This window comes from Oryctolagus cuniculus, chromosome 17 (assembly GCF_051225735.1).
Source record: "Oryctolagus cuniculus isolate XC-2025 breed Fujian yellow rabbit chromosome 17, ASM5122573v1, whole genome shotgun sequence".
NCBI lineage: Eukaryota > Metazoa > Chordata > Mammalia > Lagomorpha > Leporidae > Oryctolagus > Oryctolagus cuniculus.
Genome location: NC_142883.1, coordinates 59,263,726 through 59,289,636, shown reverse-complemented (window position 1 = coordinate 59,289,636; position 25,911 = coordinate 59,263,726). Strand labels below are relative to the sequence as shown.

Here is a 25,911-nt window from a genome sequence, read left to right as displayed (position 1 = left end):
CCTCTTTCCCACATCTCCTTTTAAAAACTAGTCTTTCCATAATGAGTTCGTCCTACAGGTGAGTGGTACAGCCTTCCTACAAAGCTAAAAGCAAGCCTCCATCTTCCTTTTCCTGTTACAGCACCTGGGAAAGCAGCAGGAAATGGCCCAAGTACTTGAGCCCCTGCCGCCCACATAGGAGACCCAGATGGAGTTTTAGGCTCTTGGCTTTGGACTGGCCCAGCCCTGGCCATTGTGGCCATCTGAGGAGTGAACCAGCAGATGGAAGATCATTCTTTCTCTCTCTCTCTCTTTCCTTCTCTCTCTCTGTAGTTCTGCCTTTCAAATAAGTAAGAAAAAAATCTTTGAGAAAAAAAGAACAGTGCTACTGTGGATTACAATTTTTGAGTATTCCCAGTAACCCTTCCTTATCTATGGTTTGCTCTCTGTGGTTTCAGTCACCCACAGTCAGCCAACAATATTAAGTGGAAAGTCCCAGAAAGACACAATTCAGTTTTTTTTTTAAATATTGATTTATTTATTGAAAGTCAGAGTTACATAAAGAGAGGAAGAGACAGACAGAGAGAGCTCTTCCATCCACTGATTCACTCCCCAGATGGCCTCAACAGCTGGAGTTGGGTCAGGCCAAAGCCAGGAGTCAGGAGCTTCTTCTAGGTCTCTCATAGGTGCAGGCACCCAAGCATTTGGGCTATCTTCCACTACTTTTCCCAAGTGCATTAGCAGGGAGCTGGGTCGGAAGTGGAGCAGCCGAGTCTTGAACCGGTGCCCATAAGGGGTGCTGGCATTGCAGGTAGGGGCTTTACCGGCTATGCCCACAGTACTGACCCCCAATTCAGATGTTTTCTTTTCTTTCTTTCTTTCTTTCTTTCTTTTTTTTTTTTTTTTTGACAGGCAGAGTGGACAGAGAGAGAGACAGAGAGAAAGGTCTTCCTTTGCCGTTGGTTCACCCTCCAATGGCCGCCGCGGCCGGCGCACTGCGGCCGGCGCACCGTGCTGATCCAATGGCAGGAGCCAGGAGCCAGGTGCTTTTCCTGGTCTCCCATGGGGTGCAGGGCCCAAGTACTTGGGCCATCCTCCACTGCACTCCCTGGCCACAGCAGAGAGCTGGCCTGGAAGAGGGGCAACCGGGACAGAATCCGGCGCCCCGACCGGGACTAGAACCCGGTGTGCCGGCGCCGCAGGTGGAGGATTAGCCTAGTGAGCCGCGGCGCCGGCCTCAGATGTTTTCAATTGCACTCCGTTTGAGCAGTGTGATGAAATCTCGCACTGTCTTGCTCCTTCCCATCCAGGACCTGGATCGTCTGTGCAGGGTCTCCACGCAGCGCCCCACCAGCCCATTTGTCTCTTTTGTCTCTTGGTAGCTGTCTTTGTTAGTAGACAGAGTGCTGTGAACAGTGCTGAAAGTCTCGGAACCCCTGTTTTACTTTGCCATGGCTCCAACGTGTAAGAGCAGCAATGCTGGCGGTTTTACTGCAGCAGATTGTTATAACTATTCTAGTTTATTGTTAGTTATTGCTGTTAGTCTGATATGTGCTTAAATTATAAATTAAGCTTTATTATGGGTGTGTCTGTCTGTAGTGGAAAAATCTTAGTGTACGTAGAGTTTGGCACGACCTGAGGCTTCAGGTACTCTCTGGAGGTCTTGGAAAACATCTCCTGTGGATAGGGGGAGCTATTGAAAATCTGCAAGTTCGCTACAGAAGCTCCATAATTTTAGTTCCTTTTGAAGCTTGCAAGAATCGCACTTACTACTTGGAAAACACAGTGAATAAAGAAGGAAAAAATGCAACACCTGTCTTGCTTTTCAGTGGTTTTGCAGAATCAAAGTGTTGATGACAGGTGTCTGCCTATGGAAATATTCCAAGTGAAAAACGAAGAGAAAATGAGTGAACTACCTCACTGTCAGCTGCAGTCACCAACTATCAGGATGTCGGCAGCAGCTGCTGACGTCCCAGCAGGAGAGGCAGCCCTGAATCAGGCACCTCCCAGAACTTACAACACATCTATGGGAAAGCAAACTCGGGCCCCGTCAAGGCTCCAGATCCTATGGCCAAGTTATAGGGGGAACAGAGGAGCTTGCAAGAAGGTGTCATGGAGATGCGATCAGCACAGTTCAGCCTGTGGGAAGTGCAGCTCCTCTGCAGGTAGAGGAAGGGAGGGAGGGGGAACCTGGAAAGTGGAGACTGAAGAGGTTCGTCCACCAGTTGCAGCGCATGGAGTTCATCCGGCTCCTTTGATGTTTGCTGCAACCTCTCGTGGCCTTTATAGTACTCGGAGAATCCTTTGACCCTTGGCCAATTGCCACTTCTTTCTCGGCCTCCTGCTCGTCTTCCTGCATAGAACTGCCTCAGCCCAGGTCCTCTTCTTGTTCCAGGCCACAGGTCAGAGAGCAGCCAGTGAGCTGCCTGATTTGATTCTATGTCCTTCTTTGATTGACTCGACTGGGGGTACCAGGCCACTGGGGAGCCCTCTAGGAAGAGGTGATGTGTGATGGGTCTGATGCTTAACACCCTGAAAACTGGCATAGGGACCAAGAGGGAGAACTAACAAACTTCTGACCTGATACGTTTTTCTGTTTGGTTTTTCACACAAAATGTGAGTGTGCAGGTGTAGAGAGATGGAAGTGATACGGTATACATATGTGCAGGAGGATTGATTAGGGTACTGACTCACGTGATTATGACAACTGAGAAGTCCCAGGACAGGGCCTCTGCAGGCTGGAGACCCCAGGATGCCGACAGCATGGCCTAGTCCAAGTCCAAAGACCTCCAAACCAGAGAAGCTAAGGGTTTAACTCTCCATGGGAAGCCGAAAGTCCAGGTAATAGTTAGGCCAGTGCTGGTGTTAAGTCCTGGGGTTCCAAAGCCAGCAGGTCTGCAGTTCTGATGTCCAAGGTGGGAGTAAAGTGAATTGAGCATGTCCCAGATCATGGAGCAACAGACCAATCCACTTTCCATATTTATTCTTTCCAGGCGCCCCCGCCAGCTGGTGGTGCCTGTCCGTATTAAGACTGGGTCTCCTCACCTTGTCCTCTCAGACACACTTGGTGATCTCTGGAAACGTGCTCACAGACATGCCCAAAACAGTGGCCGGCCAGTTCTGTAGGCGTTCCTTACTGCAGTCAAATTGACACCTAGGGTGAGCCCTCACAGCAGGCCAGAGAGAGAATGCGCCTGGGCCTGTTTGCCCCGGGATCTGGGATGGGGAGAGGAAGAGCAGCTCCGGAGGAGAGCTGGGTGAGGGGTTCTGGGCAAGTCTGCCGTGGATTTCAGGTGGCCTCTCCTGTGGAATTGGTGTGTGGAGATGCCCGGGCATCCCCTTCTCAGTGGGCTGTGCAGGACCTCAGCCTGGGGTTCTTCTGCTTATGAACTGCATGTCCACGGGTGCTTGGTTTGAATGTTGGACACCTGTCTCCAAGGTCAGAGGCATGGTATTTGGAGGTGATGGGTCAAGGGATCAATGTGTTGTTAATCTGTTATGTGCTTAAATTATAAATTAAGCTTTATCATGGGGGTGTCTGTCTGTAGTGGAAAAATCTTAGTGTACGTAGAGTTTGCAACGACCTGAGGCTTCAGGTACTCTCTGGAGGTCTTGGAAAACATCTCCTGTGGATAAGGGGGAGCTATTGAAAATCTGTAAGTTCACTCCATAATTTTAGTTCCTTCTGAAACTTGCAAGAATCCCACTTACTACTTAGAAAAAAAACAGTGAATAAAGGAGGAAAAAAATGCAACACCTGTCTTGCTTTTCAGTAGTTTTGCAGAACCAAAGTGTTGATGACAGGTGTCTGCCTATGGAAATATTCCAGGTGAAAAACGAAGAGGAAGAGGTCCTCCCCTCCTCTCCCCTCCCCTCCCCTCCCCTCCCCTCTGTTCCCTCCCCTCCCCTCCCCTCCCCTTCCCTTCCCTTCCCTTCCCTTCCCTTCCCTTCCCTTCCCTTCCCTTCCCTTCCCTTCCCTTCCCTTCCCTTCCCTTCCCTTCCCTTCCCTTCCCTTCCCTTCCCTTTCCATTTGTTTATTTGAGAGAGTTACAGAGAGACAAAGGGAGAAACAGAGAGAAATGTCTTCCTTCTGTTGGTTCAACTCCCGAAATGGCCACAACAGCCAGAGCTGAGTCAATCTGGTCAGGAGCCAGGAGCTTCATCTGGGTCTCCCATGTGGGTGCAGGGGTCCAGGCACTTGGGCCATCAATGTATTGTTTTTAAAGGAATGGCTTTGCTGTGGAAGTGAGCCCTCTTGGGCACACTTGCTCCCTCTCAACACGTCATGTCCTGAGCCAGAAGGAAGGCCCTCACCAGATGCTGAGCGGATGCTGGTGCCATGTTCCTAGACTTCTCTGATTCCACAGCTTTGAGAGAAATAAGCTTCCTTTCCTTGTAAGCTACCTGGTCTTCCTTATCAACTACAGCAGCAAGAACCAGGCTAAGACACTGGGCAACTTAATTAATGTCTGTGTGCCTCAATTTCATCATTTTGTACAATCAGGATCTAGAATCGCGAAGCTTGCTCTGTAGGCTTTGTCCTGAAGATTTGGGACAGCAAATGAATCAGTCTGGGAAAAGAGTTGACTTCAGGGCCTGGCACAGGGCACAGAATGAAGGGCTGGGGTCAAGGTGGGTCTGCCTCTTGGGAGGCTGTAGGGAATGACAGTGAGGACGCATGCGAGGTGCGCCGAGGGGCTCTGGAAGGGTTGAGGTCCAGCCCCCTGAGTCCTGGGGGTGGTTAGCATCAGGCTCACACTGTGCACTTGCTTGGCTCACCCTTGCTCACAGGCCGTGGAAGCTGACGGTGAGTGTAGAGGCACGTCGTGCTGCCCTCAGAGGAGGGAAAGGTGCATTTCCCTAAAGCCAGCACCCTGAGGCCTGTGGGAGGAAAATTCCCCAGGTAAAGATTTTCATCAGACACATGGGGCTGGGGTACAGAGAGACACAGAGAGGGGACCAAGGAGAGGGAGGACGCTCAGCCCAGGTGACACAGGAGTTCCAGCGTGGAAGAGAAGTGTGGGGCTGCACCCACAGAGGAACTGGAGTCTGGAGAGAGAAGACCAAGGAAGGAAGGCATCTGTAGAAGAACAGCCATGGCAGAGGGTCTGTGCGAGGCTATGGCTTGGGCTCGCGGTGCTAAGGAAAGGTGGGCTCTTGTTGGAGACCCACTCGCTGTCCTACCATCACGTGGTAAAGCTGGGCCTGAAACACAGGTCTTCTGCCTTCCGAACCTGGACCTGGACTTTTTCCAGAATGTGCCTCTCTCTCAAGATTACAGAGAACTCCAAAGACGATGAGTCAATGGGAAATTGATGTTTTGAGGAAGATGAAGGACTTGCTTTGGATGCTGGGCACAAGGGTTAGATCCCTGGATGGACAGGTTGAGGGCTGGCATTAGAGGCACGGGGGAACGGGGGTGGGAGGAGAGGACCAAGAAGGCTGGAGAGACATTCCCAAGGACTTCCCAGTGGAGCTTGGTGACTGGGACACCTAGAGGACCAGGCCAGCCTGCCTCCTGGCTGCTGTCCCCAGCCGACAACTGCCCTTTTTTTTTTTTTTGACAGGTAGAGTGGACAGTGAGAGAGAGAGAGAGACAGAGAAAAAGGTCTTCCTTTGCCATTGGTTCACCCTCCAATGGCCGCTGCGGGCGGCACGCTGCAGCCGGCGCACTGCGCTGATCTAAAAGGCAGGAGCCAGGTGCTTCTCCTGGTCTCCCATGGGGTGCAGGGCCCAAGCACTTGGGCCATCCTCCACTGCACTCCCTGGCCACAGCAGAGAGCTGGCCTGGAAGAGGGACAACCGGGACAGAATCTGGCGCCCCGACCGGGACTAGAACCCGGTGTGCCAGCGCCACAGGTGGAGGATTAGCCTAGTGAGCCACGGCACCGGCCACAACTGCACTTAAATTGCCAGATGTCCCAGTCTGCTCTGCACTGGGTGCTCCTTGGACTTGGATAATCTTTCAGAGTTGGGGTCACAGGTAAGTAAGGTTTGAAGCTGTGCCTTCTCATCCATTGCCAACGACGGTCAAGTCAAGGGATTCCTGGCAAAGGAGGCTGAACCTGAACAGCCTATTGGTGGCCACGATTCCCTTCTCTTATCCAGAGTAGGTTGTATTTCAGAAGGATGCTAGGAGCGTAGAGAGACACAGCCTCAGGATCCTGTGCACATCTGTTGAACTGGAGCTCTGGGGTGGGGGTGGTACCCAGTGATCTGTGTCTACATGGGTCCTCCACGGGACTCTGGCACTGAGGAAGTAGATCACTGGCCTTGTCTGTCTCTCACTGGCCAGCTCTGCTAGAGTTACTGCCTGTGGAAATGAAATGATCCCAAGAATCTCCTTCATGCCCCTGTGATCTGAGCTGCCCCATAAGATCAGGCACACACAGTGCCTGGGCCAGGACCTGACACATCGTAGGTATTGACTCTGGGGTGGGGTACAGCAATGATGCCTCCCACATCTGAGTTTGAGGACACCCCCCTTTTAGAGTCAGCTGGCCTCACCAAGGAGGAAGAGAACAAAGGCATGGCAACTGCTGATGTCACAATGCCTCCATTTACCCCTGGGGCCTGGCTTCTGGACCATTCCAGGAGGGAGGTGAGGGGTTGGCTGACAGCAGCAAGCAGAGGATCCTGGGGCCAGTGGGATCGAGAGCACGAGAGATGGCTGGAGACAGAAAATAAGCACCGGGCAGGCAAGCCAAGGAAGATGGGGGAAGCACAGAACCCTCTCAGGTAACAGTGGCGGGGATCCTGTTTCCTCACCTTGGTACACCAGGCATTCTCAGAGAGAGAAAAGTCCAGGGGAAAGTCAAAGGCACACACCCAGATACCAGGAGGCCATGCGGTTTCATAGGAGGACCATCCTTCTGCTTATTCCAGAATTCCAAGAATCCTCAGGGGTCCCTACACCTGGGACTTGGTAAACATACTGATGTCCAGCCCCTGCCTCCCTCACTCCCCACCCCTGCCCTCCCCCTAATCCCTGAAATTCTGATTTACTTTGTCTGCAGAAGGCTCAGCCCTGGGTATGTTAACAGGTGATTCTACTGTGTAATTAGTGCTGACAACTCTACTTAAGCAACCAGCCAACCAAAGCACACACAAAAGTGTACCCAGGGAGACTTTGTCTACTTCCTGTTGTGGTGATGAAACAGCTGATGCTGGGTACTTTCTAAAGAAAAAGGGTTTATTTGGCTCCCCAAGACTGGGCGGCCCCATTGGCTCGCCCTCCCCATGAGGGTGCAGCACAACGTGGTGGGAGAATGCGCCAGAACGATCGCTGCATCGCAAGGTGAGAAAGGAAGGGAGAGGGCTCCAGGGGTCAAGCCTGCTCCTTTTATAACAACCCTCCAGTGACCCAGTCACCTCCCACTAGACTCCACCCGCTACAGGTTCCACAGCCTCCCAACGGCACCCCATGGAGGGTGGAGCTTCCAGCATATGCACCCTTGGGGGGGACACATCCAAACCATAGCTAGACCACAGCCCCGTGTTCCTTCCTGGGCAGTGGAGGTGAGGGTTGACACTACTGTGTCTCCCAAGGATGCATGAAGGAGTCTCATCATACTTCAGATCCAAGGATCGGCGCCTGCCTTTACTACTCACAGCCTGTAGGGGGCAGGCACTTGATCCAGTGGTTTACATGCCAGTGCCCCCATCTCTGAGTACCTGGGTTTGATATTCACCTCCGGCTTCCTGCCAGTGCAGACCCTGGAGGGAAGTGGTGATGCACAAGTCGTTGGGCTCCTGCCTCCTATGTGGGAGACCTGGATGGGGTTCCTGATTGCTGACTTCAGCCTGGCCCCAGCCCTGGCCATTGCAGGCATTTGAGGGTAGGAGCTCTTGCTGTCTGTCTCTCTTTCTCTCCTCTCTCTGTCTCTTTTTTTTCTGTGTCTCAAGTAAATAAATAAAATAAAATAAAACTTCCAGAGGCATAACTTACACCCAGAACACCCCCCCCCCCCCCCCCGCAGAATCAGGCTGATGTTGTCTTCATGGGACTTAACCTAAAGTTGTACCCCGTCCTACGCTGCTTCTCCCTCCCCCTTCCTTGACTGCATGCCATTTCAGGGATGACTTCTGAGTGCTTACTCCCCGGGCACTTGTGCAAGGCTCCCTCCCCAACTACAGAACATTCAGGCCACTCACTTAAGGCCTGGATGCACCCCTAGGTGGAGCAGTTCAGAATCCCCTTCACCCACTGTGCTGCCAACATAGGCCTGAGGTCCCTGTGGTAAGGACTGGGTGCAGGCCCCACCATGGGCAGCTCTGGGTGCCTCCTGTCTACCATTTTGGAAGGGGTTAGGTAGTGTGTGTATGTGTGTGTGTGTCTTTGTGGATGTGTCTCTGTGTTGGTGTGTATATCATGGTGTTTGTGAGTGTGTCTGTGTTGCTATGTGTATATGTTGTGGTGTTCGTGTGTGTGTATGCTGGTATGTGTGATGGTATATGTGTGTTGGTGTGTGTGTCTCTGTATGTTGTGTATGTGTCAGTGTGGTAGTGTGTTAGTGCAATTATGTCTTGGTGTATATGTTGGGGTATAGCTATGCATGTGCCTATATATTGATGTGTGTGTTGGGGTGTGTATTTCCATGAGTTAATGTGTGTGAGTGTGTGTGTGTTGAGGGTGTATTGGGGTGGTTGTATCTGTATATTGGTGTATGTGTTGGTATGTGTGTGTCTAAGCATGTTTGTATGTGTCAAGGTTCTGGTGTGTGCATGTGGTAGTATGTTGGCACATCCGGTTATGTCAGGGTGCTGGTGTGCGTGTGTGCATGTGTGTTGGGGTGTTGGGATGTGTGTCTGGGCACGTGTGTGCATGCATGTGCCTGTGCACGTTCCCACTCACGCTCCCTGGGGCCCTCTCCAGCCATGTCTTTCCTTCCAGTCTGCCCGCTGGCTTCTGCTCAGCACTGTCAGCAGCTCTGGGGATGGACGCAGGCTGCGGGGCCCTGGGGAGTGAGGCAAGAGCAGCAGCTGGTACGGCCGTTCCCTGGGGAATTTTGGCAGAGAAAAGGAGAAAAATAGAAGTAAGGGGAAGCTGGAGGTCAAGGGAAGAATGTTGTAAGGAGGGGAGACTTGGAAATGTCGTGAGGAGGGACATTTGAAAAGTGCAGAGGACAGGGTGGGGCCGACTGGGAGAGGCGTGAGGAGCCGGCGCCAGAGTGGGGGAACAGGACAAGAGAACGGACACTGGTCGCTGTTACTCAGCGTGCAGGCTGCTGGTGGCCCCAGCGTCTATGCTGTCACTCAGGAGTTAGCCCAGGAAGCAGACGCGAGAAGCAGGCTTTGGAAAGGCAGTGAGCACGCCCCTGAGGTTGGTGGGGCTGCCCAGGCTCATGTGTGTCATGTCCACTTCCTCATTTGACTTGGCCCAGAGGCTCTGTCCCTGACGGGCTCAGGATTCCGTTTCAGACAGGGACGCGTCAACCTCTCAAACCTGAAGTCTTGCCAGGCCCAGGGGCTTCCATCCCCTCCCCATACCCATCATCAAGGTCATCAACATTTCACCAGAGAAAATTGAGGCCAGCAGAGGTCGGTGACTTGCCCAAAGTCACACCGTCAGCAATCACCAGAACAAAGACTTGAACCCAGCCCCGTGTGCCACCAATGTTCAAGCCCTGGACTTCCATGACGTAGTCCTCCTCCATAGTCGTGGGTTCCTGGTATGCTGTTCATCCTCTGTTGCCTGCTTACTCTTCCAGTGTTGCTTTGCCTGCTCCTCCCCCCCCCCCCGCCCCCGCCTGCCTGACTTGGACCCTTAGCTCATCACACATTGGCCAACTAGTGCATTTCAGCTCAGAGTATTCATTCAATGCTGGCCCCTGGCCAGACCCCAGCTCTGGACCCAGAAGTTTCTGAGGCTTCCCCAGGGCCAGTTGTCCTCAGGCCACCCATACCTCTGACAATGGGACAGTTAGATAGGCAGGCAGGAGCAGGGACTCAGAAGGAGGTATGGAGAAGGAGATATTTAAATTGGAGTTGGCCAAGGCAGCATCTGATGGCTCCCAGTAAGTGGAATCCACTGCAGAGGTGGCATGTGGGGAGCAGTGTCCATGGGTCATAGACGTCAGAAGCAAAGGTTGGCCGAGCTGCAGCGAGTGCCTCGTGGAAACCAGACACCAGGAATGTGCAGCAGGTCAGGCCTGCTGCCTGGGAAATACTTGGCCTACATTGATTTTCAATTTCCATTATTTCTAAAATACATGTTGATTTTACCTTTTTTTTTTTCTTGAGGCTTTTTTGAACATGGGAAAGGGTGATTTTGACCTGGTTGTAGACGCTTGTTTTTGGCCTTAGAGAGATAGGGGCCAGCTTGCTAACTGCACCCTCAGGTTAGTGGCTGATGGCCAGGTCTGTCCTCCTCGGTGCATCTCTGGGCTCTGTCTTCTCTAGCTCATTGTTTCAGTCACACTCACAGGGAACCCAGCACCTCCCTCCCCCCACCCATCCCTTGTTTCTCATTTGTTTTCCATCACACCCGAGACCTTCTCCAGGCCACGCCATCTAAGGCTCCTGACTGATTCTAAAGAGACTTGCCCACTACTGCCCCTGCCCCGAGCCCCACCCCGACCCCGACCCCACCCCCACCCCCACCACGCACACATCTCACTGCTAACCCTTCAGCTGTGCTCTGACAGAGCCTGGGTCATGGACAAACGTCCAGCAATTCTAGGCAATCTTCTGTTTCCCCTCCTTGTAGCAATTCTTGTCCCATTTCCACCCCCTTCCACTCCCTTCTGCTCTGTCATCCCTTCACTTCAAAACATTCTTTTTAATGTTGAAACACAGTCAGCCTTCGTATCTGCAGGTTCTGCATGCCAAGATTCAACCGAACTCAGAAGATATTAAAAATAATTGGATCAGTTCTGAACACACAGAGACTTTTTCCTTGTCCTTATTTCCTAAATAATGCAGTATAGCATCTGTTGACACGGCATTAAGTGCTCTAAGTAATCTGGGGATGACTGACAGCATACAGGACGTGCACAGTTCGATGCCGTTGCTATGCCAGTTTATGTAAAGGACTTGAGGATTTGTGGATTTCGGGGTTCTTGCTGGAGGGCGGATGGAGACCTTTGAGCCATCTTGTGACTCTGCCATCTCCACCTCGATTTCCTTCCCTTCTGGGGAAACGGAGCGAGTGAAGTTGGGAGGTCTCACGGGCCAGACCTGTGAGTAGCAAGAACTCAGATACAGAGCTTGTCTCGGACGCAAGGTAGGGAGAAGAGTGTTGAGCGAGAGAGTTCTTGGCTGGGGTCCTTCTTTCTGGGAACAAATGGGTAATTAGGTCTGGAAGTGCACATCTTTGGTGGAAAACCATAGGTAGGTCTCTGTTGGGGGAAATCTTTCTGAAAATGAGAGCTGATGACGCAGCTCCCTGATGGGAATCATCCGGCAGTCACCGTGGTGTTCAGTGGGAATGCTCTAGGCGGAGGACACAAGTAGCACCTGGCTCCAGGAGGGGAGCCTTCATGGTCTGACTTCCACTTTGTTTACCATCTCGTTTCTTGCTACTGTGATTACACACACCTCTGTGATGTGATGGAAGCCTTTTGGAAGTCCCTTAGTCTGTTATGCTTTCCTTGCCCTTATTCAACCTGAGACTCGGAACTGGCAGTTGCATTGATCTCACTTTTGGCTAATCTTTGCTTTAGGCTTCACTTTAATCTTCAGCAATACTGAAATACATTTTAATTCCTCCAAGACTCTGGCTCCCTCTTCTCCTTCAGTGACCTGGATATCTCCCTCTCATATCAACTCAGCTGATATTTCTGTCAAAGCAAGTGGCCCTCAGATGGGCACTGAACTATATTCATGCTGGTCTGGGGCAAGGAAAATGCCCCAATTGACTTGTTCTGCAAGCATTGCTTCCTAAGCCACAGACACTGATCCTCACCTGGTAACTTGTTAGCATCCCCCACCCTCGGTCTACTGAATCAGAGGCCCTGGGTGTGGGCCTCAGCAATGCATGTGACTCTGGCCCTGAGGAAGTGGACCACTGGCCTCATCACCTCTGCCACTGTCTGGGTCTGCCCAGAGTACCTGTTTGTTGAACTGAAATGATCTCAAGTCATCTCTACCCCAGGGAGCCTTATTGACTTTCCTATGCAGGGTGAGAAATGACTCTTCTATGTCCTTATGATACCCGTGCCTTCTTCTGTCATGAACTCCCCATGCCAGGCTGCAACTGTGGGACAGTGACATCCCTATCGGTCAGGCTTCTGATGTCTTCTGCTCTCTCTCCCTGTGTCTGGTGCACAGCAGGTGCTCAGTAGCCATTTATATAGTTTTAAGTTTTAGGACATGAGTGGAGGAAAATCTAGGCAAATTATTTCCCCCAGTGGAACTTACATTCTAAGAGGGAAGGCAGAAAATAAATTATAGACAAACAAATGTACAATAATGGCTGATAGTGATGAGTTCTGCCATGATAATGAAATAAAATCATGTGATGGAAGTCCAAATGACCCGAAGCCAGCCATGGAGCAGTCTGCGGGCAAGAGCATTCTGGGTCGGGGGAAGGGCTGGAGATTGGGGGAGAGAGAGACAGAGAGAGAGAGAGAGAGAGACAGACAGAGAGAGAGAGAGGAGATATACAGCAGCAGCCATGGTAGGAGTGAGAATCTCATTTCAAGGGTTCTGGGGAGACCACTGGGGAGGGATATTTAGGTTGGGGAGGGTGCTATGCATACTGGCACATATTTTTAGAAAGATCACCGTGCTGCTGTGCATACAAAATAAATTATATGGGTGAAAGAGGCTGTGGGGATATCCAGGTATGTACAGGGGTGGCACCAGGCATGTGGTGTTTGATCATGTGCATCTTGGAACCAGTGGTCTACATCCAAATCCAGGCCCCACCACAAGAGGTGTATGGTTTTGAGCTAGGAGTGAACCTTCCTGTGCCTCAAGTTCACCCTCTGTAATAGTAGTACTTAACTCATGGTTTGTTGAGAATTCTAATCGCTTAATGCATGTGAAACACTGACACCTATGGGGTGAGTTATGGTTATTCTGTCATTGTTATTTGCAGTAGTAGTTGTGATGGTTGTGAAATGGAGAGGAAATGACAGTATCAGAGTATTTCTGCTGGTTGAGTTGACATGATTTGCTGGTAAGTTGGACCTTGAGGGTGAGGGAAAGAAGAGAGGAAGACTTCCTAGTATTTTGGTGCTGTTGGATGCAATGGGGACAGCCCAGAGAAGGAGCAGGTTTTGGTGAGTGGCTAGGGAGACAGGTGGCCAGAGCTCAGTTAGGACAGGGAAGGTCTGGCAGAGTTTGTCTACATGAGCCAGGTGCTCAGGGAAGAGCCCAGGGCAGGAGATGCACATCTGGGAGCTGGGTCTCTTGCTCACAGAAGAACGCCACTCAGTACACTCGGATCAATGAATGGATCCCTCAGGGCTCGGCAGTGGGTTCAGTGCTGCGCTGGCAGTGAGGCAGTGGTGAAACTCAGGCAGAGGTGGGTTGCCATGCCGCACATTCAGTGGTTTGTACCTTTGGCCCCTTCATAGACCCAAGTAGCTGTAGCTGGTGCACCTCAGTGTCCCAGCAGCCTCATCACTGAATTTTGGTGGCAAAGTAGTCAACTTGGTCAATTTTCTCTTGCTCTAATCAAACCCCCAAGACTAGGTAATTTATGAGAAATAGACATTTAACTGGCTCATGGTTCCAAAGCCTTGGCAGTCCGTGCTGGTGCCTGTATCAGCTCTGCGTCCAAGGAGGATGTTCTTGTTGTGTCAGAGAAGGCATCATATGGGGAGACAGAACCAACAGCTTTATGACAGGCCTACTCTCAAGAGAACCATTTAATCCATTCATTCACGTCCCAAGCAATCACCTGTTAAGTGTCCCACCTGGTCCCACCTCTCACGACCTTACCGTAGGATTCAGTTCTCAACGTGAGTTTTTGGTGATGACATTCAAGCCACAGCAGTAATCTTTGGACTCTCTCTGCATTGTCTTTTTTTTTTTTTTAATAAAATATCTTCATCTTAAGGGCATATGCGTTACTTCTTTGTGGCATGTGTTTACTTAAAGAATGTGGGGAGCAATCCGGACTGGACTGAGTTACTGGAATTAAGACTTATTCTATGCATCTGCTCTCCCACAATATGGCGCTGGGAGAGAAGTAAACAGCTTCCGCACAGCTGCCTCCAGTTCAACTAATAAACTGTAGGACTTGCTCCTGATTGGAGGAGAGCAGCGTACTCGGCGTGTGGGCAGCCGAGTTAGGATTGGCGGAGGAGGACTATAAAGGAGGAGAGAGACGGCATGCACCAGGAACATCTATGGGGAACATCTAAGGGAACCTGTGCAGCCCCCGAGAAGAACCGGCCGGCGGTGTGCCGCTCCCCTGCGGAAGTAGGGAATGTGGCCAGGGGGAACTGCCCTTCCACGGAGGTGGAAGGGATAGTAGCCAACCCGGGAAGAACCAGCAGCAAACCCGGGGAGGGCCGAGCAGACGAAAGAACAGCGCAGGGTTTAGTGTCGTTCCTCCACGAAGAGGGGGAGCGACAAAAGAATTATTTATTTATTTGAAAGAGTGTAGAGGGGGAATGAGAGAGAGAGAGAGAGAGAGAGAGAGAGAGAGAGATCTTTCATCTTCTGGTTCACTTTCCAGATGGCTGCAATGGCCAGGGCTGGGCCAGGCTGAAACCAGGAGCCAGGAGCTTCATCTGGGTCTCCCATATGGGTGTAAGGGGTCCAAGGACTTGGGCTATCGTTTGCTACTTTCCCAGGCATATCAGCAGGGAGCTGGATTGGAAGTGGAGCACCCGGGACTCGAACCTGCACCCATATGGGATGCCAGTACTGCAGGCAGTGGCTTTACCTGCTATGCCACAGCGCCGGCCCCTCTGCATGGTTGTTGAACCACTGCTAACTTACAGGTGTCCTCTGACATTCTGGCCATGAGACATCGTCCAGCAGTTTCTCACGAGGGGCATTTGGGCAGAATTTTAGGCAGAGGGATGCAGGGACAAAAATGTTCCTTCTGGGATCCATTTTACAGCTCTTGGGCCCAGCAAGACCTTTCTCTCTGGTCTCCAGAGCCAGAGGAAACGGAGTGGAGAAACGGAAGTCATTCAGTCGCAGTAAAGAGAAATGCCCGCCGGAGGCCACATCCCATGCTGCGTGCCCTCAGCTTTTGGTTGGATGGATTGCACCCTGGCCATGTGCACAGAGCTCCCTTTCTTCTCCTCCAGGAAAAGTGACTCTTTCACAGCCTGCTGGGAGGGAGGGGAATGGAAGGTCCCAAGGCAGCCTGAGCCCCTCTGCTTCCTCCACCGTGCACAAGTCCGGAGCCCATGCCCGGCCGTGGCATACAAGCAAAGTCCTGGAAGCAGAGAAAACAGCTGGCTCCTTCGCCAGAGGCTGCGGCCAGCGTTGCCCATGTTTCCATGGCGAGGGAGTAGCGCCCTGTGCTGACCTAAGCCTCGCCCCTGTGTCGCCAGAACACAGCCTGCAGAGCCCCGCCCGGCCCTCCAGGGCTGCAGCCCCAAAGCCGAGAGCTAGCGAGCGAGGGAGCGCTTAGCGGGGGCTTTTCTGGGAAGCTGCTGAGCTCAGACCCTGCTGGCCCCACATTCCTGCACGATGAGGGAGGGATTCCAGTGTTTACTCTGAACAGTGTTTTCCTGTGTCTGAATCGACTGGGTGTTAAATTCTTCCAGATTTCTGGCTCCACATCGTAACTCCACCAGGACAGAAACAGGTTGACGGCCACTGGCAGGGGAGCCAGAGCGGGAGTCGGGCCGGGCACCTTCTGCTTGTGGAATTTCCACCCAGCGGATGGCGTGGCGCCTGGGAGGGGTCGGTGGTGGTTGTGGTCTCGGTTTGCAGGGCTCTGCACTTGCGTCTTTCGCATTTCCCACCCTAGAGGGCAAAAGTTAGCTTCTTGTCCTTGTGCAAGGCAGCCGGGAATGAGAACAAGCGGAGTTTTGCAGTTCAGCGTTTGCTGTGTTCCCTCCATGAGGATCAACCCAGGAGGTGGCCTCATAAGGAATTTATTTGGTGGGAAGTTAGGAAACCTCAGTTGCATTCCAGGCTCCGGGGCCCCCGCGGTGCGGGGAGGGCTGGGGACACACGTGAGGTCAGAGCCGGAAGGGCGCCTGGCTGTGGTGGACCCCAACCCCTCTGTTCTCACCCAGGCGGAAACGGAGGTGCAGAGAGGCAAAGTGACCTGGGGACCTGTCGCTGGTGCAGTGGGTTAGACCTCAGCACTGCTTTGTAGGTCACCCGACTGTGGTGACCTGGGACCGTGCCAGCTCCAAGGAAGACGACCAGCCAGTCACACAGGGATACAGGGAACATGCCCATTTTTATGAAGTGTTGATAAGGTAATAACTTTCTTTTTTTTTTTTTTTAAATTTATTTAATGAGCATAAATTTCCAAAGTACAGCTTATGGACCACAATAGCCTCCTCCCCCCCACCCCGCCCGTGTCTTCCCTCCCATCCACAATGCTCCCCTCTCCCACTCCCTCTTCCCTTCCCGATAAGGTAATAACTTTCAACATACAAATGACTTTAGAGAAAGCCAAGGGGAATGGCTGACGATAAAGGTGATTGTTAGAGTCACTTGCACAGCAGGTGGCTTCTTCATCTTTGTGTCCTAGGTGCTCAGCAATTCAAGGAAAGCCCTCGTGGGACCCCGTAGATGACCTAGGCTCCAACGGGGTCTATGGAGAAACTCCAGCCTCTAGGCCGGTGGCTTTCAGCCTCTTAATCAGAGCAGCCCCGTCCAAGCAAGGCACAGACAAGGGTGGTGTTGAAATTCATACCATCTTTAAGCCTGCGCCGCGGCTCACTAGGCTAATCCTCCGCCTTGTGGCCCCGGCACACCGGGTTCTAGTCCCGGTTGGGGCGCCGGATTCTGTCCCAGTTGCCCCTCTTCCAGGCCAGCTCTCTGCTGTGGCCAGGGAGTACAGTGGAGGATGGCCCAAGTACTAGGGCCCTGCACCCCATAGGAGACCAGGATAAGTACTTGGCTCCTGCCATCGGATCAGCGCGGTGCGCCAGCCGCAGCGGCCATTGGAGGGTGAACCAATGGCAAAGAAGACCTTTCTTTCTGTCTCTCTCTCTCTCTCACTGTCCACTCTGCCTGTCCAAAAAAAAAAAAAAAAAAAAAATCCCATACCATCTTCGACCCTCATGCCGTAGGCCCTGGAAATTTTTCCTGATCAAGCTATGTGTGTGTGTCCACATGTGTGTGTCCGCACGTGTGTGTGTGTGTGTGTGCACACGCAAAGGTGTGAGTGCTTGCACTGACAAGCAAGACAGGGAGACTTGCTATACTCTTTCTGCACCTTTGGGTGCGTTTACATAGCAAGGTTGGGTAAGAGCTCCATAATAGGACTTGACTTGTTGGTCTCTCTGCTTTCACAAAGCCAATTTGATGCCAAGGGCATTCATTATTGCTTTGTCTTCCAAATAAGCCACCCAAATTCCAGCTCTCCATACCTTTCAAGTCTTGTGAGAAGCAAAATGCCCTCATGCCATCTCTGGGCCTCCCCTTACGTCTCATCCCTGCCCCAACCTGGACTTCTCTGGCCACATCACATCCATGCATCCCCCGTGGCTCCGAGGCCTGGCCAACATCGGCCTTATTGCAAGAGTCACTTCATTATTGTCTTATGTTCTGGAGCTTAGCAAGTTTACCTTCATGATTTTTTTTTCTTTTTGGTAGAAGTTGCATTGTCTCCTAGAGATGGGAGTGGAATAGAAATGGATGAATAATGCATTGAGATTTCCCCCACAGCTGCCAGAGGGCAAAACCCTCCTCTGTGTCAGTCTCATGGTGGGGCTTTCCCTTGGCATGCCTGGTGAGGGCCTTGTGTTGGTGATCTCTTCCTGTGTAAAAAAATTACTCCCAAACGTAGTCACTGAATATTTTTTATGCCGCCATGTCTTTGGGTCAGGAATCTACTGCCTGCCTTGGTCTCAGGGTCTGCCCATGGGGCTGCACTCATGGTTTTGGCTGAGGTTGTGGTCTCATCTGAAGGCTCAAGGGGAGGACGATCTATGTTCAAGTTCACTCGCTTGGTCCATGGCAAGATTGAGTTGTCCCAGGCTGGTGAACTGAGGGTCTCTGTTCTTTGCTGGCTGTTGACTGGAAATACTGCTTGGATCCCTGCCTCATGGGCTCTTCAGGGGCAGCTGGTATCCCTCAGAATGAATGAAAGAGAGACGGGGAGGGAGTGGGTGGTGGGGCTGGAGAGAGAGAAAGAATGATTACAATGGAAGCCAGAGTCTTGAAACGATCTCAGAAGTGAGTCCGTCCCTTGGACCATAGGAAGATTCTGTTTGTTAGAAGAGGAGGTCACTCTGAGTGGTGGCTCAGACATGAGGGGAGGAGATTTCACAAGGACATGAACTTCAGGAGCCAAGGTCCTTGGGAGCCATCTCCTGGGCTGCCTACCACAGGCCTCCTGTGACCAGTTGCTGCTGAGTCTTCGGGTCTGTTTCCTTGGGGGGCCCTGGGATGTTGATAAATGATGGGGTTGTGAGGGGCAGAGGAAAATGAGTTGCACGCTCACACTTGCTGGCATGGAATTCCAAAGACTTCTCAGGGATGAATAATTCTGAGTGTCTAAGCCAGTTACATAGAACCTCCACTTTCCCTTCCTACCCCACTGCCACTCCACGGACCACAGACAAACCCAAGACAGCATCCACACTCACCGTCCCCTCTCTGGGGTCTTTGCCGGTTCCTGGCTGACACGACCCTTCTGCTCTCTCTAGAGTTTATGCTCACCTTGCATGCCAGTGTCATTTAACTCTCCTGCTACCAAAATGAGCCCCAAGTCACAGACCAGAGAATGAAATGGACACAGATAGTTCATGGTTCCTGGTGTTCACCACTGAAGTTGACAGTCATAAAGCTCGTGAAATTCTTCCGCCTGTATTAATGGGATTGTCACAACATCCCATGGGACGGATGGCTCCCACCTTGGCTATAAGGAGTTGAGGTTCAGAAAGACGAAGGAACTTGCTGCAGAGTAGGCATACGGAGGTGAATCTGGATTTCAGAACCCCAAGTTCTGTGCTCCACCCTGCACCCCCTTTAACATTGCTTGCTTGCCTACGCACCTACCTCTCCAGATTGATTCTGGTAGGAATATGGCAAGACTCCTCGACCTGGTTGTGTGCATCAAGTCACTCCAGATTGCAGCTGGAGGGATCTGAGGTGGGAGATAGAACTCAGCCAGGGCAGGGAAGTCAAAGGCAGGAGGGGGTCACGGCAGGCATGGCTGGTGACTTTGGAGAGGTAAACACAGGTGTGTGCACATGTGTGTTTGTGGGCATGCTCATGCATGTATGTGTGACTTCTCGACTCCTTCTCATGCCCAGGGCTACATGGATGTCTTCCTTAGGACTGTGCATGTTTATGTGCAAGTGAACATGTATGTGGCTACAAGTAGACATTTGATGCCTCAGACCTGCCTGGGCTCAGGAGTGAGCTCTAGAGGTTGTCCTCTTGGTGAGAGGGTGATGTAAACAGGACTCTTGGGAAAAATTGGGAAGGTGGGATGGGCTTGGCGAGAGGTGGAGACAGCAGCATGTGGCAGGTGAAGGGTCCCCTGAACACATCTTCTAATCCCCTTTGCTCCAATCTCTTCCCTGCTCTTCATCCTGGTGGCTGGTTTTTGAGAGCATGTACTTGGTCATTAATTTTCCAGCCTAAATGTTGGTGCACACTGTTCTGGCACTATGGAAGACACCATCAGCCCGAATTTTCATGATGATAACATTCCAACAGATAGGCTCTTATCATGTGTCTAGGCCTGTGCTCAATGCTTATATGAATTATCTCATTAATTCCTCAAGAAAAGCTAAGAGGGGTTCTTATTGCCTCTGTTCTACGGGTGAGAACACTGAGACCAAGTTTAAGTATCTTGTTCCTGATCACACAGCTAAGTCATCTCCTGAACACATGCTTTTTAATTCTATGCCACATTTCACTCAAAACAATTGCTAATATGCAGCTTAACCACTCGGGGCAACTTTGGCTAATTCTCCAATCAGTTGCCTCCTTCATACATGGAAATATGCACAGAATAGTATTTCACAGACACAGCTGGACAGGAAGGAATGAGCTGACTTTCCTGCAATGCTACACACAGGTGATTCTCAAAAGCTAGACCTGGGCCATGCCGTGGCACAGCGGGTTAAGCTGTTGCTTGTGATTTCAGATATGAGCACTAGTTCGAGTCCCAGCTGCTCCACTTCCAATCCAGCTCCCTACTAAAGAGCCTGAGGAAAGCAGTAGATGATGGCCCAAGTGCTTGGGCCCCTGCACCCTCATGGGAGACCTGGATGAAGCTCCTGGTTCTTGGCTTCAGCCTGGCCCAACTCTGGCTGTTGCAGCCATTTGGGGAGTATGTCTTTCCCTCTATCTCTGTAATGCTGCCTTTAAAATAAATAAACAAATCTAAAAAAGAAAAAAAAAAAAGCCAAACCTTCACTGAGGAGAGGAGGGGCCACACAACACCCTGCACAAAGGGCCCATTCCCGGATTTTAAGGGCATTTGATCCATCCCCCTGCCCTGCCAAGGACACACATTGAAGTCCTTGTTGTTTAATTGCATTTCTGACTCAACAAAAACTTCTTTTGTCAGAACTTCAACATTTCTGGCATGTTACCCACACACACAGTTTCTATATGTGGATTGCAGTGGTTATGTTTTGTTGTATAGTGTCTGTGTGTGTGCCTAGAAAGATCCACTTGAAACGAATGACTACAGATTTCTCCCCACTTCCAGTGACCTCTAGGGAAAGGAGCAACTGAAATTTCCACTTCCACTCCCAGGCACCAATGCTGTATGGTTTTGGCTGTCCATTGCCCCCGAAGTCATTCATCCTAGTTATGTTCCGTTATATTTTTGGCAGTTTACCTTTCTCTTTCTATGTGTTTCAGAAACCTAGTAAAATGAATGACACCAAGGACTTGCAGGAGCTTCCAGCTGGGAGAAGTGAGCAAGAAAAGAGGTCATATCAAGGTAAGCCGGACCGTAGTCAGTCCTCACCCTGTGAGACAACCTGTGGGCCAGGAGTTGACTGGAATTTAAAGATCTTGCTTCTGAGACTTAAGAAATACAATTTAAGGAGAGAGAGAGAGAGAGAGAGAGAGAGAGAGAGAAATCCACACCAACCAACACACCAATATGCTAGATGGTCCTGAGAGATGGGGTGCAGATCAGATATTGGGAGCACAGAATGGGGACTCCTAATTCCACTTAGAGGTTGGGACCAGGATCCCAAAGCACAGGGGCCATTGGAGCCATCTTGGAAAGAGATACAGAGTGAGTAGAACGCGAGGGCCACATATACACGCGTGTGATCAATATGATGGAAGAAAACAGATGCATGTGAAAAGACAGTCGCACCCACCAACAGCATATGGAAGATGCCTCAAGTGTGGCAGTGTTTGACGGTGATGAGACCTGGCCATGCCTGCTGGGCGTGGAGGGAATAGAGCCCCATGGGGCCACGTGGGAATGGAAATGGAGGTTTGGAGGAAAAGTGGAAAAGTTGGAATTTGGTACAGTTAGGCCCCATGGGCTCTTTTCATGAAAGACAGGATGTCATTGCACCTTTGAACCATGCCTGAATCCCAGACGCCCGTGGTTCTGAATGCTCGAGTTGTTGCTCTTCACTGGGCACTGGCAACGTAGCAGGTGTTCTGTGTGTAGTATCTCACTCTTCTTTACAGACGTCCCACAGGAGAGGTGTGTCATTTCCATGCTGCAGATGGGGAAAATGTATGGCCTGGAGAGAGAGGGCAAGTGCTTTACCCCCTTAGAGGAGTAAGGTGAAGCACAAGGATTTGAACGCAGGCCTTTCCACTAGCCAATTTGCTTATCATACGTTTTTGATAATGTCTCATTGTTTGGCATTTGACCTCTAATAGTAGAGGTCAAGTCAGCTAGTCTGCTGATCTGTGCTTTCCACTGTGTTCTGTACAAGGGCGTGGCTACCAGATGAATGGACTTTCCATGATCCTTGGAGATTCAAGGGGAAGTTTCAGTGACATTCATTCATCTAATGGTTTTGGTCCCAGTGCCTGGGGAACCCACCCTCATGGAAATTTCTAGTTGGTTAAGAGAAACCATAAGAAATGCCAGGAGGTTTAGTGTCATGCAGAGAGATAAATTGGGAGAAGTGGTAATTACTGGTGGATGCAATGGGTAGAAAGGGAAAGGCTCCACTGAGGAGGTGACATTTTGGGTGAGTTCTGACTTATAGGAAGAAATATCCCACATGAAGATTTGGGTCAAGTGCATCCCGAGCAGAAGCTCGAGGTGTTTAAAGAAGAGAAGGAAGGTCAGTGTGGCCAGGTCCAGTGAGTGAAGGGGTGAGTGGCTCTGGCTAAGACTGGACAGGTTGACAGGGGCCAAGATCAAATAGAGTTTTGTAGGTCAAGATTAGGAACATTGACTGTATCCTAAATGAAGGGGAAGCCACTGGAGTTAGATAAGGAAAGGATTTAATTTTAAAGATCATCACCCTGGGTCTACTGCAGAGAAGGAATTATAGGGGGAAAGGCGAGGCCGGTTAGCAGCTGCTCAGCAGCCCCGTTAGTAGATGTTAATGTCTTGGACTAGGCTGGAGATGTAGAAAAGTTAAGTAATGGCAGGCTGTTGGGGAGGGTAACGGCCTGGATGTACTCAGTGAAGAAGCTGGAGGACTTTCGACAAACCTGAGATGTTTGAATTGGGCAATCTGGGCCGGCACCGCGGCTCAATAGGCTAATCCTCTGCCTGCGGCGCTGGCACACCGGGTTCTAGTCCTGGTCGGGGCGCCGGATTCTGTCCCGGTTGCCCCTCTTCCAGGCCAGCTCTCTGCTGTGGCCAGGGAGTGCAGTGGAGGATGGCCCAAGTGCTTGGGCCCTGCACCCCATGGGAGACCAGGAGAAGCACCTGGCTCCTGCCATCGGATCAGCGCAGCATGCCGGCCACAGCGCGCCGGCCGCAGCAGCCATTGGAGGGTGAACCAATGGAAAAGGAAGACCTTTCTCTTTGTCTCTCTCTCTCTCACTGTCCACTCTGCCTGTCAAAAAAATAAATAAAAATAAAAAAATAAAATAAAAAATGAATTGGGCAATCTGCTGAATGATGGAGCCTCATCCTGAGGTGGGAGAGACCAAGGGGAACATTTTAGGGAGTAAATCAAGAGTTTGAGCCGGGAGAAGCTTGGGATCTCTTTCCACATACAAATGCAGGTGTAGAGATGGCAGTTGGATTTGGGACAAAGTCAGCCTTAGAGTTAAGATTTGGCAAATGGATGGAAGGTAAGACCACAGAACTGGCCGATGTCACCTTGGGTGGATGTGGAGGCAAAGAAAAAGGGTCCAGAAGTCACCACCGGACACCACCAAGGATGTCAGTGAGTGATGTGGGAGGTTCCAAGAAGGAGAGAAGGAAAATGGTGTGAGAACGACAGTGGGACGACTTGTCTCTGGGTGCTGGGACCTGTGTGTGAGGAGGGGGACGGTGGCCAGGCTTTCCCCGGGCCGGGAGAGAGGGCGCGGCCTCAAGTGATGATCTGAGCCAGGGCGGTGTGGCTCTGCGTGGGGATGTCTTCCAGCTTCCTCTTCTTGTCTTCAGTTTCCGACTGTGAAAGCAATTTTATCCATTTGCTCAAGGCCCCAAGAAAATCCCATATGATTCTCCCAACATGGTACCTGTAACACAGTCATTTTTACCTTCCTCTGCCAGCACAAGACAGATTCCATCCTGGAAGGGTTGGGAAACAGTTGCCGGCATTGGTTGAGCTACACGCTGGTTTTTGGAGGACTTGCAGCAAATTAGAAGTGGGGAGAGAGACAAGAATTCAGGGCAAAGGCAACTGTACATGTGGAGGATAAAGGCACGAGTGTGGAGAGCATTAGGAATGGTGGGGCGCTTGGAGTGACAAGTGTATGTTTGTATGTGTGTGTTTGAGTGTAGGTGTGTGTGAGCATGGGTGCATGGGTGCATGGGCCTGCATGTACATGTTTGTATATGTGGGTATATGCACTATGAGTGCAAGTACATGTGTGTACACATGTGTATATGAGTATAGGTTTGTATTGTGATGTATGTATTTTTGTTTGTGCATGTATGCGAATGTGTGCACATGTGTATGCTTATGCATGTGTACATGGTTAGTGTGCACATGGACACATTTGTGCATATATGTATTTATATGTGCTCACACATATTTCTGAGCATGCATGTGCATGTATATGTTTGCATATGTTTGTGACTATGTGGATAGGTGTGTTTGCATATGTGTACATGCATGTGCAGGGGAGAGTATGTAGAGAGAGTATCATGGTGGTAGATGCTGAGATTGGGAAGTTTTCATGGGACTAGGGGACTAGATCTTGTTTTTTTTTTTTTTTTTAAATTATTTATTTGAAAGGCAGCATTAGAAAGAGAGGGAGAGACAGAGAAACGGAGAGATCCTCCATTCACTGATTCACTCCCCAGTGGCCACAATTGCTGGAGCTGAACCAGGCTGGAGCCAGGAGCCAGGAGCCAGGAGCTTTTTCCAGGTCTCCCATGGGAGTGGCAGAGCCTCAAGCACTTGGGCCATCCTCCACTGCTTTTCCCAGGCCATTAGCAGGGAGCTGGATCAGAAGTGGAACAGCTGGGACATGAGCTGGCACCCAGTTGGGATGCTGGTGCATCAGGCAGTGGCTTTTTACCTGCTACGCCACATCGCTGGCCCTAGGACTAGATCTTGAAGGGTTTTGTACCCTTGTACTAAGGGCTGTGCGTTCTATCTTCCTGGCAGTAGAAAAAGCGTGTGATGTGATCAGCTCTCACCCAGTTGGCTCTCTCTGCTTTGGGCATCATGCCTACTGTAGCACGCAGCACGTTACAGGCAGTCAGTAAACTTTGGTTGGTCACATGAGTGCTTATGTCTAGAAGTGATTATGCTTGTCCTTGCCCTATGGACGATGAACTGGAGGGAAATAAAACACGGGTAAGGAGACGTGTTTGGGGACCAGAGCCTGAATCCAGGGCATCAGAAGGGAGGAGGCACTGAGTTCCTGCTTTGAGGGTCAGGAATGACGGTGATAGTTTGGGCTGATATTGGATACTGCCATTGGCTTCGAAGAGGCTTAAATTTAATGGAAGGGGACAAACACTAAGAGGAACTTGCTTAGTAAGCAGTTGGAAACAGCAATCTAGTCTCAGACAAGAGGTGTGCCCTAGGAACATATTTTGATAATTATCAAGTTCCCAGTGGTACTGAAGGCATACACTGATAGTGTTTTGGTGGGGAAGTGATGAATTCCGACAAAACTTAAAGGAAAATTTTAGCACTTCAGATGCCAGAATAATCACTTACCATGGGACACCTAGGAGTTACTTAAGAGTGTCAATTTTCAGAAAGCTGCTTTGTGAGGAAAGCAAAGGGGATTGCTCTCATCAGCTCATACAGACAATGGATCCCACCTCCTACCCCCCTTATTCACTTGCTTTTCTGGGACTCATTTGTGCTGTTTCCAAGTCCATCTCCCTTGCACAATGCCAGGGAAACCATGCAAACATGTCTTTTCCAGTCTTACTTGCTTTCTAATAGGTAATGTGGGACAACACCAAGCAATTTCCTTTTCTGGAAAAAAGAAATAGCTTTGGCCAGAGCCGCGGCTCACTAGGCTAATCCTCCACCTTGCGGGGCTGGCACACCAGGTTCTAGTCCCGGTCGGGGCGCCGGATTCTGTCCCGGTTGCCCCTCTTCCAGGCCAGCCCTCTGCTGTGGCCAGGGAGTGCAGTGGAGGATGGCCCAAGTGCTTGGGCCCTGCACCCCATGGGAGACCAGGAGAAGCACCTGGCTCCTGCCATCGGATCAGCGCGGTGCGCCGGCCGTGGCGGCCATTGGAGGGTGAACCAACGGCAAAGGAAGACCTTTCTCTCTGTCTCTCTCTCTC

General features: G+C 51.0%; 1 protein-coding gene across 4 annotated transcripts in view; it reads left to right on the top strand.

Annotated features, from left to right (window-relative positions):
• CDRT4 (CMT1A duplicated region transcript 4) overlaps positions 1 to 25,911 on the top strand; it is a 116,379-nt gene that overhangs the window by 72,019 nt on the left and 18,449 nt on the right. For 2 of the 4 annotated variants that reach the window (XM_089318418.1, XM_017348924.4), the window contains exon 3: positions 20,905 to 20,986. In XM_089318418.1, coding sequence (XP_089174544.1) covers positions 20,905 to 20,986 — 82 coding nt within the window. Of the gene's footprint in view, positions 1 to 15,467; positions 15,701 to 16,136; positions 16,326 to 20,904; positions 20,987 to 25,911 lie in introns of those variants that run through there. The other 2 variants (XM_089318419.1, XR_016224333.1) reach the window with 2 other exon arrangements.